Genomic DNA, 15,792 nt, shown 5'->3' with positions numbered 1-15,792 from the left:
TTTGCCCAAAACAGCGCCACTGTTGTCTTTAGGCTCTGTCTGGAATTGCAGTTCAACCCCATTCTCTCTAATGGGGCTGAGATGCAATACCCCACATGGCCCACAGACATGGGGGCACTGTTTCTAGGAAGAAAGAAGCCAAGTTTGTTTAGTTTTTTGTTTTTTTATCTCATACAACCCCTTTTAATGGCTGTTTTGACTTTGAAATTATATATATATATAATTTCTGACATTTGTACGTTACCGTCTCTAATACCAAACTTCTGCTCTTTTAGAAACAGAAACCATCCTGGTAATAGAAGAGGAACCATAAGAAAAAGGTTGAAAATTGAAAGGGCAAAGGTGCCGTGCTGATGCTTGTTAGCGTGATGAGTCGGCCCCTCTCCAATCAGTTGAGATTTCTTGCAGCTGGTCTTTTGGCCTTATTGGCGCACTACAGGCGCCATTTATTTAAATAGGGAAAGAAAAAGGGCCGTTGATGGGGATTACAACAGTCATTCCTAGGTCTAAAATTCCAATTTTCATTAAATGTGATCCCCACCGATCACCGGAATGTAAAGTGGCCTCCAGTACTCAACCAGCTGTAGTTCCCAATATTATTACCTTAGGAGAACCCCTGCAAAAAAAATGCCCATTCCCTGGGAACCATGACCCCATTCTCACCTCTTTGGGCAGTCTGAAATCATTTTGCCATTGCTACTGTAAAAGTGACAGCACTTGCTTTTGTTGTCTTCTGGGGAACCACAGATTTCAGGAAACATTGAGGTAGTGGGAAACATGAATGCTGCAATCTCTAGGGAAATCCCAGAGGAAAACCTGTTGCAGTCTGCGAGAAGGACGACTTGGTAAAAATATATTTTTTTCATATTCAACATTTTTTATTGGTTTTAATACAAACCGGTACAAACACAGTTAGGGAAAGTGTGTCCCCACAATAGAGAGAACATGACAAATGAGGGCACAGCCCACACATGAGTGAACATCACATCTTATAGAAAGCGCAAAATACTACAGTAGTGTCAAGTTGGGTACGTGGACCCACTGGACCATACCGCCTTGACAGTATGGCAGCTGGAGAACAGGACACAGGTCACAGTCTATAGTTTGTATAGTGTACCTGTGGTAGCTCAGACAGTAGCAAGACCGGCTCGGCTGGGACTAGGCAGCAGGCAGGCTGGTACACATTACAGCACGACTTCAGCTCAACGCGGTACTTGACCAAGATAGCACAGGTTACAGGTGGCAGGGACGGGAAACACTAGGAGACCATTTGCTTAGACAGACTAGGGTAGAAAAACCGGCTCAGGCATTGCAGGGAGGGGCACAGCCCTTCTTATAGCCCAGGGTGCTCTGGGAGCAATCAGCTCAATCTCCCACCTGTGTGCGCTTTGGCTGCTTAAGTCTGGACTGAGCTCGCTACCGCACCCTGGTGGTCACTGTGGAACAGTACGGCCGCATGTGCAGACATCTATGGAGAGAAGGGCGTCGACTGGATGGAAGGAATTCGTGGTCAGCGACCACGGACGTTACAGTGTCCCCCCTCTTACGCCCCCTCCTCTTGCGACCAGAACGTGAGAGAAACCTCTTAATGAGGGTAGGAGCATTGAGATTCTCTTCTGGCTCCCAGGACCTCTCTTATGGACCAAACCCCTTCCAATCTACTATATAAAAGGTCCTTCCTCTTACTTTTTTAGTGTCCAGGATCTCCTTCACCTCAAAAGTCTCTGATGAACCGCTGGGAGCCACTGCGGAAGTGGAAGTCTTGGAGTAGCGGTTCAAGATCACCGGCTGCAGCAGGGAGACATGGAAGGAGTTGGGGATCTTGAGGGTAGGAGGCAGACGAAGCTTATAGGAAACAGGATTGATTTGTTGCAAAATCTCGAAGGGTCCAAGGAACCTGGGAGCAAACTTGTACGATGGCACCCTCAGCCGGATATTCCTAGAGGACAGACAGACCTTAGTACCTGGAAGGAACTGGGGAGGCTCTCATCTTCTTGTGTCTGCGTTTCTCTTCATGCGGTCGACCGCCAGCAGAATAGAAGATCGAGTCTGCTGCCAGATCTGTAGAAAGTCCCTGAATGCAGATTCAGCTGCAGGCACCTGGGGCGTAGTGGAAACAGGAAGAGGTATACGAGGGTGTTGGCCATAGACAATGAAGAATGGACTCTTAGCGGTAGACTCACTAGTGTGATTGTTGTAGGAGAACTCAGCCCAAGGAAGCAGCTGCACCCAGTCATCATGCTGCCTGGAGATAAAGTGTCATAGATAGTTCTGCATAATCTTGTTTATTCTCTCGACTTGACCATTGGACTGGGGATGGTAGTCAGAGAAAAAGTCCAACTTTACACTGAGGAGTACGAAGAAGGCTCTCCAGAACTTAGAGGTGAACTGAACCACCTGATCCGACAATATGTAGAGGAAGATGTGTTGGACGAAGAGATTGGCCAGTCGGGAAGCGGACGGTAGGCCGGTCAGTGGAACGAAATGAGCCATTTTGGAGAATCGGTCCACCACCACCCAGACCGTACTGCAACCAGCAGAAAGAGGCAGGTCCGTGACAGTCCATAGCAATATGCTGCCAGGGGGCATCGGGCACAGGCAACGGCTGGAGCAGGCCTGCCAGTTTGGAGTGGGCAACCTTATTTGCTGCTCACACGGTGCAGGAAGAGACAAAGTCCATGATGTCTTTGGGCAGCGTGGGCCACCAGAACTGATGATCAATCAGGTCTCGGGTCTTACGGGTGCCTACGTGACCTGCCAATTTGAAACTGTGTCCCCAGCGGAGGATTCTTCTGTCCGCCAGCTGCACAAAAGTCCTCCCCGGGGGAATGTCTCTAACTTGCAGAGGGTTGACATGGATGCTACAGGATGGGTTAATGATACTCTGTGGAGACTCCATAGTGTCCTCTGTCTCAAATGACCTGGACAAGTCATCAGCCTTCACATTCTTGTCAGCGGGACGGTAGTGGAGCTCAAACTGGAGCCGGGCAAAGAACAGCGACCACCTGGCCTGACGAGGATTTAGTCGTTGGGCCGCCTGGAGATACGTGAGGTTCTTGTGGTCCGTAAATATCAAGATAGGATGAACTGTGCCCTCTAATAGATGTTTTGCGGAAGAGAAGAGTTTAGAGTAATAGCCACATACCATTGACTTGCCCTTGGAACCTCTCTGGAACAGGAGTGCATCAGCACCGACAGAGGAGGCGTCCACCTCCAACGAGAACTGTTGAGAAACATCTGGATGATGGGGGATGGAGGCTGACGTGAAGGCACTCTTCAGGCTATTAAATGCAGACTCTGCTTCTGGAGTCCACACCTTGGCGTTCATGCCTTTCTTGGTGAGGTTCGAGATAGGAGATGTCAGTGGGGAGAAGTTTGGAATGAGCTGTCTGTAGAAATTGGCGAATCCCAGGAACCGCTGTATGGCCCTCAAGCCTTGAGGGCGTGGCCATTCCAAGACAGACTTTACCTTTTCAGGATCCATCTTGAGACCTTGATTCGAGATGATGTAGCCCAGGAAGGGTAGCGCATCTTTCTCAAACACATACTTCTCCAACTTGGCGTACAGGCGATTCTCCCTCAACCGCAGCAAAACTTGACGGACTTGTCTCCGATGAGAATCTGGAGAAAAAAATCAAGATGTCATCAAGATAGATCACAATACAAACATAGAGGAGGTCACAGAAGATGTCATTAACGAACTCCTGGAAGACCGCAGGGAGCATTACACAGGCCGAAGGGCATTACTAGATATTCATAGTGTCCGTCACGGGTGTTGAATGCAGTCTTCCATTTGTCACCCCGGCGAATCCGGATTAGGTTGTAAGCCCCACGCAGGTCTAGTTTAGAAAATTTTTTGGCACCACGTATATGATCAAACAGTTCAGAGATCAATGGCAACAGATACATATTTTTTACCGTGATCTGGTTCAGACCCCGGTAATCGATGCAAGGACGCAGAGAACCATCCTTTTTCTTGGCGAAGAACCAGGCTCCTGCCAGGGGGGGAAGACTTCCGTATGAAGCCCCTCTCCAAGTTCTCTTTAACATAGGCGGACATGGACAGAGTCCCTGGCAAGGAGAGAGGATATACCCTATCACGGGGAAGGAAGCACCAGGAACTAGGTCGATAGGACAGTCATACGTGTGGGGGCAGCGTCTCCGCCTCTTTCTTGCTGAAGTCGTCCGAAAATGCAGAATAATGTCAAGGCAATCCTGCCAAGGTCCGAGGCAGAGGAGGCTGAGCCGAATGAATCTGTACCAGGCAACGGTTGAGACCCTCGGGGCCCCACTGGAGAACCTCTCCAGAATTCCAGTAAAGGACTGGGGCATGTAGTCGGAGCCAAGGCAGACCCAGCAGCACGGGGTTGACGGGCTTTGGCAGGACAAAGAATGAGAGGAGCTTAGAATGGAGGGCTCCCACTTGGAGCCTCAGCGGCTTGGTCACAGCTATAATTGGGTATGGCAGAGGTAGTCCATTTACAGATGCAACCATCAACGGCCTCTCCAGAGGGGTAGTGGGCAATTGGAGAACATCCACCAGGTCCCTACGAATGAAATTCGCAGCGGATCCAGAGTCCAGATACGCAGAGACCCCATGCGTTTTCTCGCCGGACACTATGGTCACGGGAATAGACAATTTAGATGAAAGCCCTTCTTTACCCAAGGTTTTCTCTCCCACCAACCCTAGGCTCTGGGGCTTTTGGGGACACAGACGCACAAGATGGCCTCCAAGGCCACAATATAGACAGAGTCCCGAGATGCGTCTGCGTTGTCTCTCCTGGGTAGATAGCTTAAACTGGTCCGTCCTCACAGACTCCTTAGGCGGATCGGCATCTGAGGACAGCAGGGGTTGCAAAGTAGGGACCGTACTAGGGAGTCCTTTCTCCCAATGAGCTTTTTGAAGCCGTTTTCGGATCCTTATATCAATCCGCGTGGCCAGAAGGATGAGGTCATCCAGGGTAGACGGTAGATCTCGGGCGGCAAGCTCGTCCTTAATCTTAGGAGACAGTCCCTGCCAGAGTGTAGCCACCAGGGCCTCATTGTTCCACAACAGTTCTCCTGCCAGGGTGCGGAAGTGGATGGCGTACTCGCCCACAGAAGTGTCTCCCTGGCGTAGGTTCAGCAAGGAGGCGGCTGCAGATGAGACTCGTCCAAGCTCCTCAAACACCATGCGAAATGTCCGGAGGAATCACTGGAAGTCACGGGTCTCTGGTCCTTGTCTCTCCCAGATAGGATTCGCCCATGCAAGGTCCCTGCCGGTGAGGAGAGAGACGATGAAAGTGACCCTTGCGCCATCACACGAAAATGCCCTTGCATACAGGCTAAAGTGGATCTGGCACTGGTTCAAAAATCCACGGCAGGTCTTTGCGTCTCCATCATAGCGGTCAGAAAATCTGGGATCAGCACTGCCAGGACGTGTAGTAGAAGGATCGGCAGCTTGCACCTCCAGCCGACGTGCAATAATGTTCAAGGTCTGGAGGAGTTGGTCCTGTTGAGACCGGAGGTCTAGCATATCCGCCCGCATTATCTTGTGACGTGATCATGGTCTTGGATTGACCAGCGGGGTCCATGGCCTGAGCCTACTGTCACGTTGGATACGTGGACCCACTGGACCGTACTGCCTTGACGGTATGGCAGCTGGCCAACAGGACACGGGTCACAGTCTATAGTTCGTATAGTGTACCTGTGGTAGCTCAGACAGTAGCAAGACATCTCTGGAGAGAAGGGCGTCGACTGGATGGAAGGAGTTTGTGGTCAGCGACCACGGACGTTACAAGCAGTCTGAGGAAGCATAAGAGAAAGAAGCATTGCTTAAGAAAGAAAATAAAAATACAACAGTTCAGCTTCTCATACGTCCTAAAATACAATGGCAATAGGGAGCGAGCGCAATCACAAGAAGCCGATTATTACTTAAAGGAACAGTGTCATCACAAATTATTTTTTTATATGTTAAAGATGTTAGTGCTTTATTAAAAACGTTTATATTTATTTGTGTGTTTGTGTTTTACTTTTTCTTATTTTTACACTTTTTCTTCCCTATGGGGGCTGCCATTTTTTGTTCCATTTCTGTATGTGTCGATTAACGACACATACAGACATGGAATACGGCAGCCACAGTCCCATAGGGACTGCGAACGGCTCCCGTCCCATTGACTTCTGTGTACGGCGTCTGTGTGGGAACTGCGCATGCGCCGCTCCCACACAGTCCAATTCGAAATTGGCGCCGTCCGGCGCCATTTTCCTGTGGACCGGAAGTCGCAGCCGGACAGTAATATTACTACTTCCGGTCGCGGCTTCCGGATTTGTGCACTTGGACCAGCGGCAGCAGACAGAGCGGACGGGCCGGAGGGAGCCGCGGCGGCAGGAGCAGGTAAGAGATTTCAATGTATGTTCGTGTTTGTGTGTGTTTACTACTGTATGTAAACCGACTACACTGTGTGTTAGCTCAAAAAATGGCGACACACAGTGTAGGAGGTTACACCGTTCAAACCCCTCGTTTATCCCGGCACTAGCCAGGATAAAGGAGGGGGGGATGCTGAGAGCTCACTAGAGCGAGGGCTTTTTACCCAATTTTGCAATGCTGCAATTTTGGGAATAGCTCCATCTAGTGACCAGAAATGGGAAATATTATAAATTAGAATTAATTTATAATATTTCCTGACTCGTGAAAAAAATAAAAAAAATTTGAACAATGTTTAATTTCCCACACACTAAATGTTTAATTAAAAAAAAAAAACATGTTTTTCTGGCAACACATTACCTTTAAAGGGAATGTGTTGCCAGCAAAACATGTTGTTTTTTTTTTAATTAAACATTAAGTGTGTAGGTGATTAAACATTGTTCAAATTTTTTTTATTTTTTTCACGAGTAAGGAAATATTATAAATTAGATTCTAACTTATAATATTTCCCAGTGCTGGTCACTAGATGGAGCTATTCCCAAAATTGCAGCATTGCATGTGGTAAAGCAACCACATTGCTTTTTGCTGCAAAATTGGGAAAAAAGCACTCGCTCTAGTGAGCTCTGAGAATCCCCCACTCCTTTATCCTGGCTAGTGCCGGGATAAACGAGGGGATTGAACGGTCTAACCTCCTACACTGTGTGTCGCCATTTTTTGAGCTAACACACAGTGTAGTAGGTTTACATACAGTAGTAAACACACACAAACACGAACATACATAGAAATCTCTTACCTGCTCCTGCCGCCGCGGCTCCCTCCGGCCCGTCCGCTCCGTCTGCTGCCGCTGGTCCAAGTGCACAAGTCCGGAAGTAGTAATCTTACTGTCCTGCCGCGACTTCCGGTCCACAGGAAAATGGCGCCGGACGGCGCGCATTTCAAATTGGACTGTGTGGGAGCGGCGCATGCGCCGTTCCCACACAGACGGCGTACACAGAAGTGGATGGGACGGGCCCCGTTCACAGTCCCTATGGGACTGTGGCTGCCGTATTCCATGTCTGTATGTGTCGTTAATCGACACATACAGAAATGGAAAAAAAAATGGCAGCCCCCATAGGGAAGAAAAAGTGTACAAATAGAAAAAAGTAACACACAAACACACAAATAAATAAAAACGTTTTTAATAAAACACTAACATAAAACTGACATGAATTTTTTTTTTGTGGTGACACTGTTCCTTTAAGGCAGACACAAGAAGCAAGGAGAAGATAGAATGGGAAACAAACAAGAACAAAGAAGAGACAAGTGGGAGGGGGTACATGGTGAACCTGCACTCGGTTCCGGATTATCATGAGTAAATAAGAAGCAGAGACATAATTGGAGCAAGCAAACCCCCACACATCTGTGTGTTGTCCCCGCCCCGAGGAAGTCCCATGGGAGAGGATATGCAGTGTCTCTCAAGTCACCGCATTACGGTAGGTGGAAGAAGAAAGGAACATAAGCCATGGAGACCAAGTGTCCTTGTATCTGGTAGAAGCAGCCGCAGAATGAGCCAGAAGGTGCTCTATTCGCTGCAGTAAGACAACCTCCTGGAACCACTCATCCAACAGTGGAGGGACCGCCGTTCGCCACCTATGGGGAATAACTGATTTGGCAGCTGGGAGGAGGTGTCTAAGTAGAGAGCGTTTGTAAATGGGCAATGGCATAGGGAACATGAATAAAAGGGCCGCCTTGGGTGAGCTAGGGACCGAGACCCCAGTGACATCTAATATAATTTGGACAACCGCCTCCCAGAAACTCTGCAAGGAGGGACAACTCCACCAAATATGAGACATGTTTCCTCCTGTCGCCCCACAGCGCCAGCACGTGTCTGGTACAGACGGGTACCATTTATGCAGGGCAGTGATCACTCGATACCACCTAGAAATAATTTCATAGCTAGTTTCCTGAGCTCGTTTGGCTAAAACATTGGAAAAACATAGTCTCCATTGTGCATCGGAGAATAATGCGTTCAATTCTGTCTCCCAAGCCCTGCAGAAGGATGGGAGATGAGGGGATCGCTGGGAGAGGAGTATTTTATAGAGCATGGAAATGGCGTGCGTAGGGGACAGGGTGGAGACACATAAGCGCTCAAAGCCAGTAAGCGGCCGATGAAGGTGAGCCTGGCGCTTAGCAACAGTATAGAAATGTTTTAACTGGGAGTATTCAAATATGTGACGTGGTGAGGTCTTATCAGCTGGGCAGATAGTGTCTATGGGAAGTAGAGAGGAATCGGAGAGGACCTGAGTGAAGTACATGGGATTGGCGGGAGACCTACCCAGGAAGGAAAGACGCGCCTCGCCAGCAGAGTTGTCAGTAATAGGGGTCAGTGAACCCAGTGGGTCAACCAGTGAGCCCCCCACCCCAGAGGACCGCAGTGCCAAGAGGGTATGGAGAACAAAAAAGGACGAGAGTCTGTTCCCAGACAGGGTCCATGGCAGAGTAGATAGGGTACGAGTACAGAGTTGATGGGCTAGACGAACCCAAAGTTTAGAGTCATGATTATGAAAGAAGTCAAGGACACGAGCATGAGTCGATGCCAGATAATACAGCCGACAGTCCGGCAGACCAAACCCACCCGCGTCCCTGGAGCGAGTAAGAATTGTCCTACTCAGACGGGGACAACCTGAAGGCCATGAAGGATCCAAAACATTGAACATACGTAGCCAATTAGAGGATGGGATGGAGATAGGGATCGTCTGCAGGAGGTACAGCAACCTGGAGAGGAGTGACATTTTAATAATGTTAATACGACCAAACCAGGAGAATTCCCTCATGCCAAAAGGCGAGATCTGTGCGAAATTTGGCTAGTAAAGCGGTGAAGTTATTGGCAAACAGTTGTGAGAGATCAGAGTTTATATGTGCACCCAAATAGGTTATACTCTTAGCAGGCCAGGAGAAGGGGAAATTACTTTTGAGGAGTGATAGTGTTGAGGATGGGAGGGATACATTCAAAGCCTCAGACTTGGATAAGTTAATCTTAAAATTGGACCATTTTCCAAAATGGGACAGCTCGGACATCGACGAGGGAAGAGATATAAGATATATGCGGGTTCATGAGATAAACCAATAGATCGATAAAAATCTTTTAATCCAGGCAGACAACAACCTTAAGTAAAAAGCCAAAGCCACACAGGCCTGGATGGATGGAGTATGGGTTGAAACCATAGACCAAGAAAAAAGCAAAGCAAACATGGTGAGGACATACAAACTCCCAAGAAGATGTTGACCAGGTTGGATTCAAGCCCAGGGCTTTAAAGGGGTTGTTTCAACAGAAACAAACCCCTTTCAGAACAGAGGTGCGCTTGGTAACACCTGCACACGCTGATATTCCTGGGAGTAGCTGTGGCCAGCCAAGCACTACCCCTGAGGTGGCGACTGAGTAGGAAATGTAGTACTACATGGCCGCCATTCAGATGGTTCAAGCCCGCCATAACGGGAGCGGCTTACATGGTGGCTCTCCGTTTTGGCTCATAGATGGGGGGTCCTGAGGACATATGGACAGGAGTTGTCTACATGAATAGGCAGTTACTTCATGTTCGGTTTACTAACCACTGAGTTTTACAATGAACCAAAGTTGTAGAGCAAATAATTCTACTGGAAATGATTTATTCTTTTTTTTTTTTGTGTTTTTCTAACCTATTTTTTTTGTTTTGGATAGAAGCTAATGCCATATGGGATAAGAGTCCATTCGGGACATATATCTGATCTTGTGGGATATTATTCTAAGACCAGACTCTTGAAATTAGCACCGAGGGAATGTTTCCCAAGCTGAAAGACGTACTACAAAGAGACTATGAATTTGGGAAAACGCCACAAACTGCCTCTTCAAAAACCACGTACAGTATGTTGTATGGGGAAAAACACCAGAAGTCCAAATAATACGATCACTGGGACAACAGGTAAGACAGAGCCAGTTCTTCCCTTTATATCGCAGTGCTGGAATTCTCCGAATTTGGCTACAGAAGATATTACCTAAAAACTGGATGATGATAAAAATGAATAAAAACAAATATAAAATATACCAAAATATATATTTTTTAATTTTACAACTGCAACTGATTTATTTTTTTCCATCATCAATACAGTCTTGGCATGATATAGCTGCGGTACTTCTCACGATTACTTTTGCACCTTAGGTCGGTTTCATGCACGGTCTCGGTGGCGTTTTGGGTGTCAGAAAAATGCTGCAGCCAGATGTTAGTCTAAAGTCTATAGTGGAATATGAGAATGCCTACATGCCCCTCATTTTGCTTTGTAGCATTTTTGGCATCAGTGGCTTTTTTTATTAAAACGCAGCATGCTCTAGATGTGACATTCTACTCTATAGAACTTAAAAAAATGCCAGGAAAAACAACTGTAAAAATGACACTAAATTAAAAACACCATTAAACAGGTGACTCCACAGAAGAGCTATTTACACAGAGCCTGTATGGTGGGACAACAACTTCCTACGTCTCAAAATTATAGATCCATAACCACCCTATGTGTGCCCTGGTGCATCCATACAGCTCGGTATTATGGAAATATTGTCCCCTTAGAGGAGGATACTTCTGTAATGTGCCACCCGATGATTGTTTTTAAGATACAGCCCTCCAACAAGAGTGGCGCTGTTTCTGACCCTTTTTAAAAAAAATATATATATAAATATTCTAGGACAACTCACTTAAGTGTCAATAATTTGGCACTTCTAGCTACATCTGATTTGTGTGTAGACTTAATATAAGGTCTCATGTACAGTACCGTGTTTAGGATCCATGTCACACAGATCACAAGTATAATACCCATACAATTCTATAGGCCCATACCGTACCTCAGTGAGAAAAAAAACTCTGTGCCCCCAATGCACGCCGTATAAAGGTATATTTACAGAAGTTGTTTTTTGTGGTGTTTTTACAAATGGCGTGGTTTTGCCACGATCGCGCCAAAAAACGCCACAAAAAGCTTCTTGAGTAAACATACCCTTATGGAGGTATTCTCCCCTAGAAGCACATTCAGCATCTTTTTTTTTTTTTCTGAAAAAGTCTTTATTTTTTCTTTGGTACTGTTAATAGTCCGTGACAACAGTTCTGAAAGCCGACAGCCATAGATCGCTAAAGATCCAGGAGCGATGCAACTGTTTACATACATTACATACTTTGCTTGGAACACATCCTGCAAGTGTTATCGAAGTGCTATAACATGAAGTAAAAGCTGCTGTCTCATGACTTCTTTTTTTTTTCTATGAAAAGTCATAGTTAATATAGTATACCACATTTCATTTCACTACCTTTTTCTTCCAAAAAACCCCTTACCCCACGCCCACTAGTCTCTCGTGTTGTGTTTTGTTTTTTTTTCTTTTCCCCAGTTTGCCAGAAAAGTCTGTTTCCCTAAGCGAAAATATCCCGGAATCCTATTTTGTAGAACTTTTTAAAAACCATCCCAACTTCTTTCTTGAAGATGGGATGACACTCCTGCCTCCCCTTGGTCCCTTCTATGGCAAATTCCATCCGCTATTTTTTTTCCAATATGTCTACTATCATTCTCTTTGACGAAGTTTGTGGTTTAATCCAATTTATTAACAATCAGAATCTTCATGTCATACTCACTCAGCAGAATGTGGATGCAATTCATGATATCAACTGAGCTATATAGGAATATTGCAGTTAAAGGGGTTGTCCATGCATGGACAACTGATGACCTATCCACCGGATAGATCATCAGTATGTAATCATGGGGGTTCCGACACTCGGACCCCGCACCAAGCAGCCGCTCCGGTCACAGAATAGTGGCCGAGCTGCAGTACTGCAGTATTCAAGTGAATAGGAGCAGAGCTGCAGTTCTGCAGAACGGCCGCTATGCAGTGGTAGGAGCCATCTGCTTCCGGGTCCAACTTCTGCATACCCTTCAAGACATTTGGTCCCTGGAGGCAGCCAGAGCAGCTGATCGGTGCGGGGTCCGGGTGTCGGACCCCCACTAATCCTATACTGATGACCTATCCGGTGGTTTGTAAGGTTTGTAAAATTACAATTCATTTTCAACACGGCAAGTTCCAGGTGACAGTAATGCTCAATAAGTGTTTGAGAAAGATATACAGGTAAATATGAGATAGAGAGATAAAAAGATATTAGATGGTAAGATATGTGATATATAGAAAAACAACATTTTGTGGACCTAGATATTAAAGATATTAGATATATAGAAGATAGACAGATATTAGATAAACAAATATGACAGATGGATATTCAATAGTTTCAAAGATTAGACAGATAATGTGAGAGATAACAGATATTAAATAATGTTAGTTGGAAACATTAGAAATATAGATACACAAATGTGAAATAAACAAATATAAGAGAATTAGATAAACAGACAAGATATGTGATAGATGTATATTACATAGATAATTATTAGATAAACTGATGTGAGATACGATGATGATAATTCAGTAGATAAGCAAATGTGAAAGAGATAGATAGATAGATAGATAGATGTGGGATAAATTATATTAGATAAGCAAACACAGATATATTAGGTTGAGAGATACAAGATATTAGATAAACAAATATGACAGATGAATATTAGTCAGATAACTTCAAACATATTAGATGTATAAACAGATGTCAGATAGATACAAAGATAATAGATATTAGACAGATGTTAGTGGGAGATGGAGAGATATTAGATACATAAACAGATGTGAGAGAGCTGGAAACAAATTAGAAATATAGATACACAAAAGTCAAATAAATTTCTATGAAAGCATTAGATAGTCAAGTTATAAGATAGATGGATATTACATAGATAAATATTAGATAGATGTGAGATACGATAACGATGATTTAGTAGATAAGCAAATGTGAAAGAGAGATAAATAGTAGACAGATAGATGTGAGGTAGATAAAATATATTTACTAGATAAACCGATGTGAGAGATAAATGGATAAATAAAGTAAGCCCTCGCGGGCAGGGTCTTCTCTCCTGTACCAGTCTGTCATTCATTAAGCTCATGTTTATTGTACTTGTTTTTATCGTGTCGTGTCATGTACTTTTTATATGTAAAGTGCCCTGGAATTAATGTTGCTTCAAAATAAATAATAACACAAAAATATATATTAGATAGATGTGAAAAACATGAACAAATATAACAATATATATGAGATAGATGGATTTTAAACATATAGATACATGGACATTAGATAGATTGATAGATAGATATGGAATAAATCTGATGGATATTAGGTAGATTGCATTGATTTGAGAGGGAGGTGCATCGATATTAGATGAATATCTAAGAGAGAGAAATAATCTATCTGAGATAAATATGACTGATAGATCTGTGATAAAAGATACCATCACATTTACCTTAAATATAAAATCTCGTGATTTCGGCGACTACCAGACCCCGCTGATAAGACTTATGACGTGTACATCTGACTGCAATTAATAAACCATATCATCTTAAAGATTTCACATTTCTGTTTTGACACTTAGGGAAAAAAATCAGAAGTACAAGATGAATGCTACACACCGGCAGAATGTGAAGGAGTTCACTCTCCTTGGATTGGACACTTTCCCCACCCTGAGTATTGCCCTGTTCACTATCCTGTTCATCATCTACATATTAATACTGCTCGGCAATCTTCTCATCATGGTGACGGTGTATTTTGAGGCCCGTCTCCATTCCGCCATGTATTATTTCCTCAGCAGGTTATCTTTGGTAGATCTGTGCTACGCATCGGTGACTGTCCCCAAGATGCTGGTCGACTTTCTATCGCAGAGAAACACGGTCTCCCTCGGCGCCTGTATCACGCAGCTCTTCTTCTTACACTTCTTTGCAGGAACTGAGTGCATCCTCCTTACGGTTATGGCGTACGACCGCTACGTCGCCATATGCAACCCCCTACGTTATTCTAGTATTATGAACAAGACCATTTGTTACTGGCTCGAAGCTTTGTGTTGGGCCATAAGTTTTTTCCATTCCATCATCCAGATAATATTAACCTGTCAACTCAAGTTCTGCGGCCCAAATGGAATCGACCATTTTTTCTGCGATATCCATCCCTTGTCTGTATTATCCTGCTCGGATATCTTCATCATTGAGATAGTATTTGTTGCAAACAGCGGCATGATCTCCGCACTGTGTTTCATCGTCTTGCTCATCTCCTACATGGGAATTATCAACACCATAGTAAAGACCAGATCTGACGAAGGGACGGGCAAAGCCTTTTCAACATGCGCCTCCCATCTTATTGTGGTCACCTTCTTCTTCGGTCCTTGCGTCTTCATTTACTTGAGGCCATCGGTGTCTTATGCCGCTGATAAAATGGTGTCAATATTTTATACAGTGGTAACACCCTTATTAAATCCAATTATATATACTCTGAGAAACAAGGAAGTGAAAACCGCCATCAGGTCATTCTTGGGGAAGAAACTGTTCCGGAGAAATTGAATAAGTCTAATAAGATGTAAGATGTCTTCTTGTTTGTAAAATCACAATAAATAAGTAAAATATCTTAACCTGTGTGTCTTCTCTAGCTTGAGATTTGTCTTACTTCTTATCATTTGGGACAGTCAAGGAAGGACCCAATGGTGGTTTTCCGGTTTTATGTAACAATGACTTAAAGGGGTTGTCTAGTCTAGAAAACCCATTTTTAAATGCCCTATTTGGGCATTCTGCGTTAATTAAAAGGGATCCCCTTTCATGACCCTCATCTGAAGCCCTATAAGGACGAAGATTCACGTCTGATGAAGAGGTGAGGACATCGGTGCATTCGTCGCTCGCAGCTCAGCCTAACACACTGTTTAATATGGGAATACAAAAGCTTGTTGACAGAGTATTAAAAAGCAGGGAGATTATGTCGAAGACTTATGTATTTATCTTTTCTTTTTTTTTTTATTCTTTTATTTGTCATTTTGTTATTTTATATCACAAATCGTACAAATAATATACACAACATAGTGCAAAAATGGCAGTGAAAAACATGCAACAGATCACAGGTCAGTTATCAGCCTCACATCAACACATGAGGCCACCTGAGAGTACCATGTCGCTGAAGACACTTGTTTAAGGAAACTCCGATATGCACCCTGAACCCGCAGCCGTGCATGGTATGTCCTAAGTGTGCATAAGAGCATTAAAGAGAAAGACAGAGAGAAGGAGAGGCAAATTAGTAAGGAAAGAAGGAAGAGAAAAATGGGGAGGGAGAAAACAAGAAGGGAGGTGGGGGGGGGGGGGAGCTGACCTGACCTGACATTCCGGATCTAGACCGGAATTCACGAGGCCATGATGATTTTATATTCCTCGGTCGTTTGGAAACGAATCCATTCACGCCATGTTTTTAGGAAGGAGGCATGAGTCCCCTTCATTGATG

At 44.7% G+C, this 15,792-nt stretch overlaps 1 protein-coding gene across 1 annotated transcript; it reads left to right on the top strand.

Annotated features, from left to right (window-relative positions):
- The first annotated feature begins 100 nt into the window (after nucleotides 1-100).
- On the top strand, nucleotides 101-14,885 carry LOC142661891 (olfactory receptor 4Q3-like). Its single transcript, XM_075839568.1, has 3 exons — nucleotides 101-342; nucleotides 10,101-10,341; nucleotides 13,913-14,885. Exon 3 carries the CDS (start codon nucleotides 13,935-13,937, stop codon nucleotides 14,868-14,870), a length of 936 nt encoding a protein of 311 aa, XP_075695683.1. The 5' UTR covers nucleotides 101-342; nucleotides 10,101-10,341; nucleotides 13,913-13,934; the 3' UTR covers nucleotides 14,871-14,885.
- Nucleotides 14,886-15,792: the final 907 nt, after the last annotated feature.

This window comes from Rhinoderma darwinii, chromosome 10 (assembly GCF_050947455.1).
Source record: "Rhinoderma darwinii isolate aRhiDar2 chromosome 10, aRhiDar2.hap1, whole genome shotgun sequence".
Classification (NCBI taxonomy): domain Eukaryota; kingdom Metazoa; phylum Chordata; class Amphibia; order Anura; family Rhinodermatidae; genus Rhinoderma; species Rhinoderma darwinii.
The sequence above is the reverse complement of the archived record's forward strand: the minus strand, read 5'-3'. Positions and strand labels throughout refer to the sequence as shown.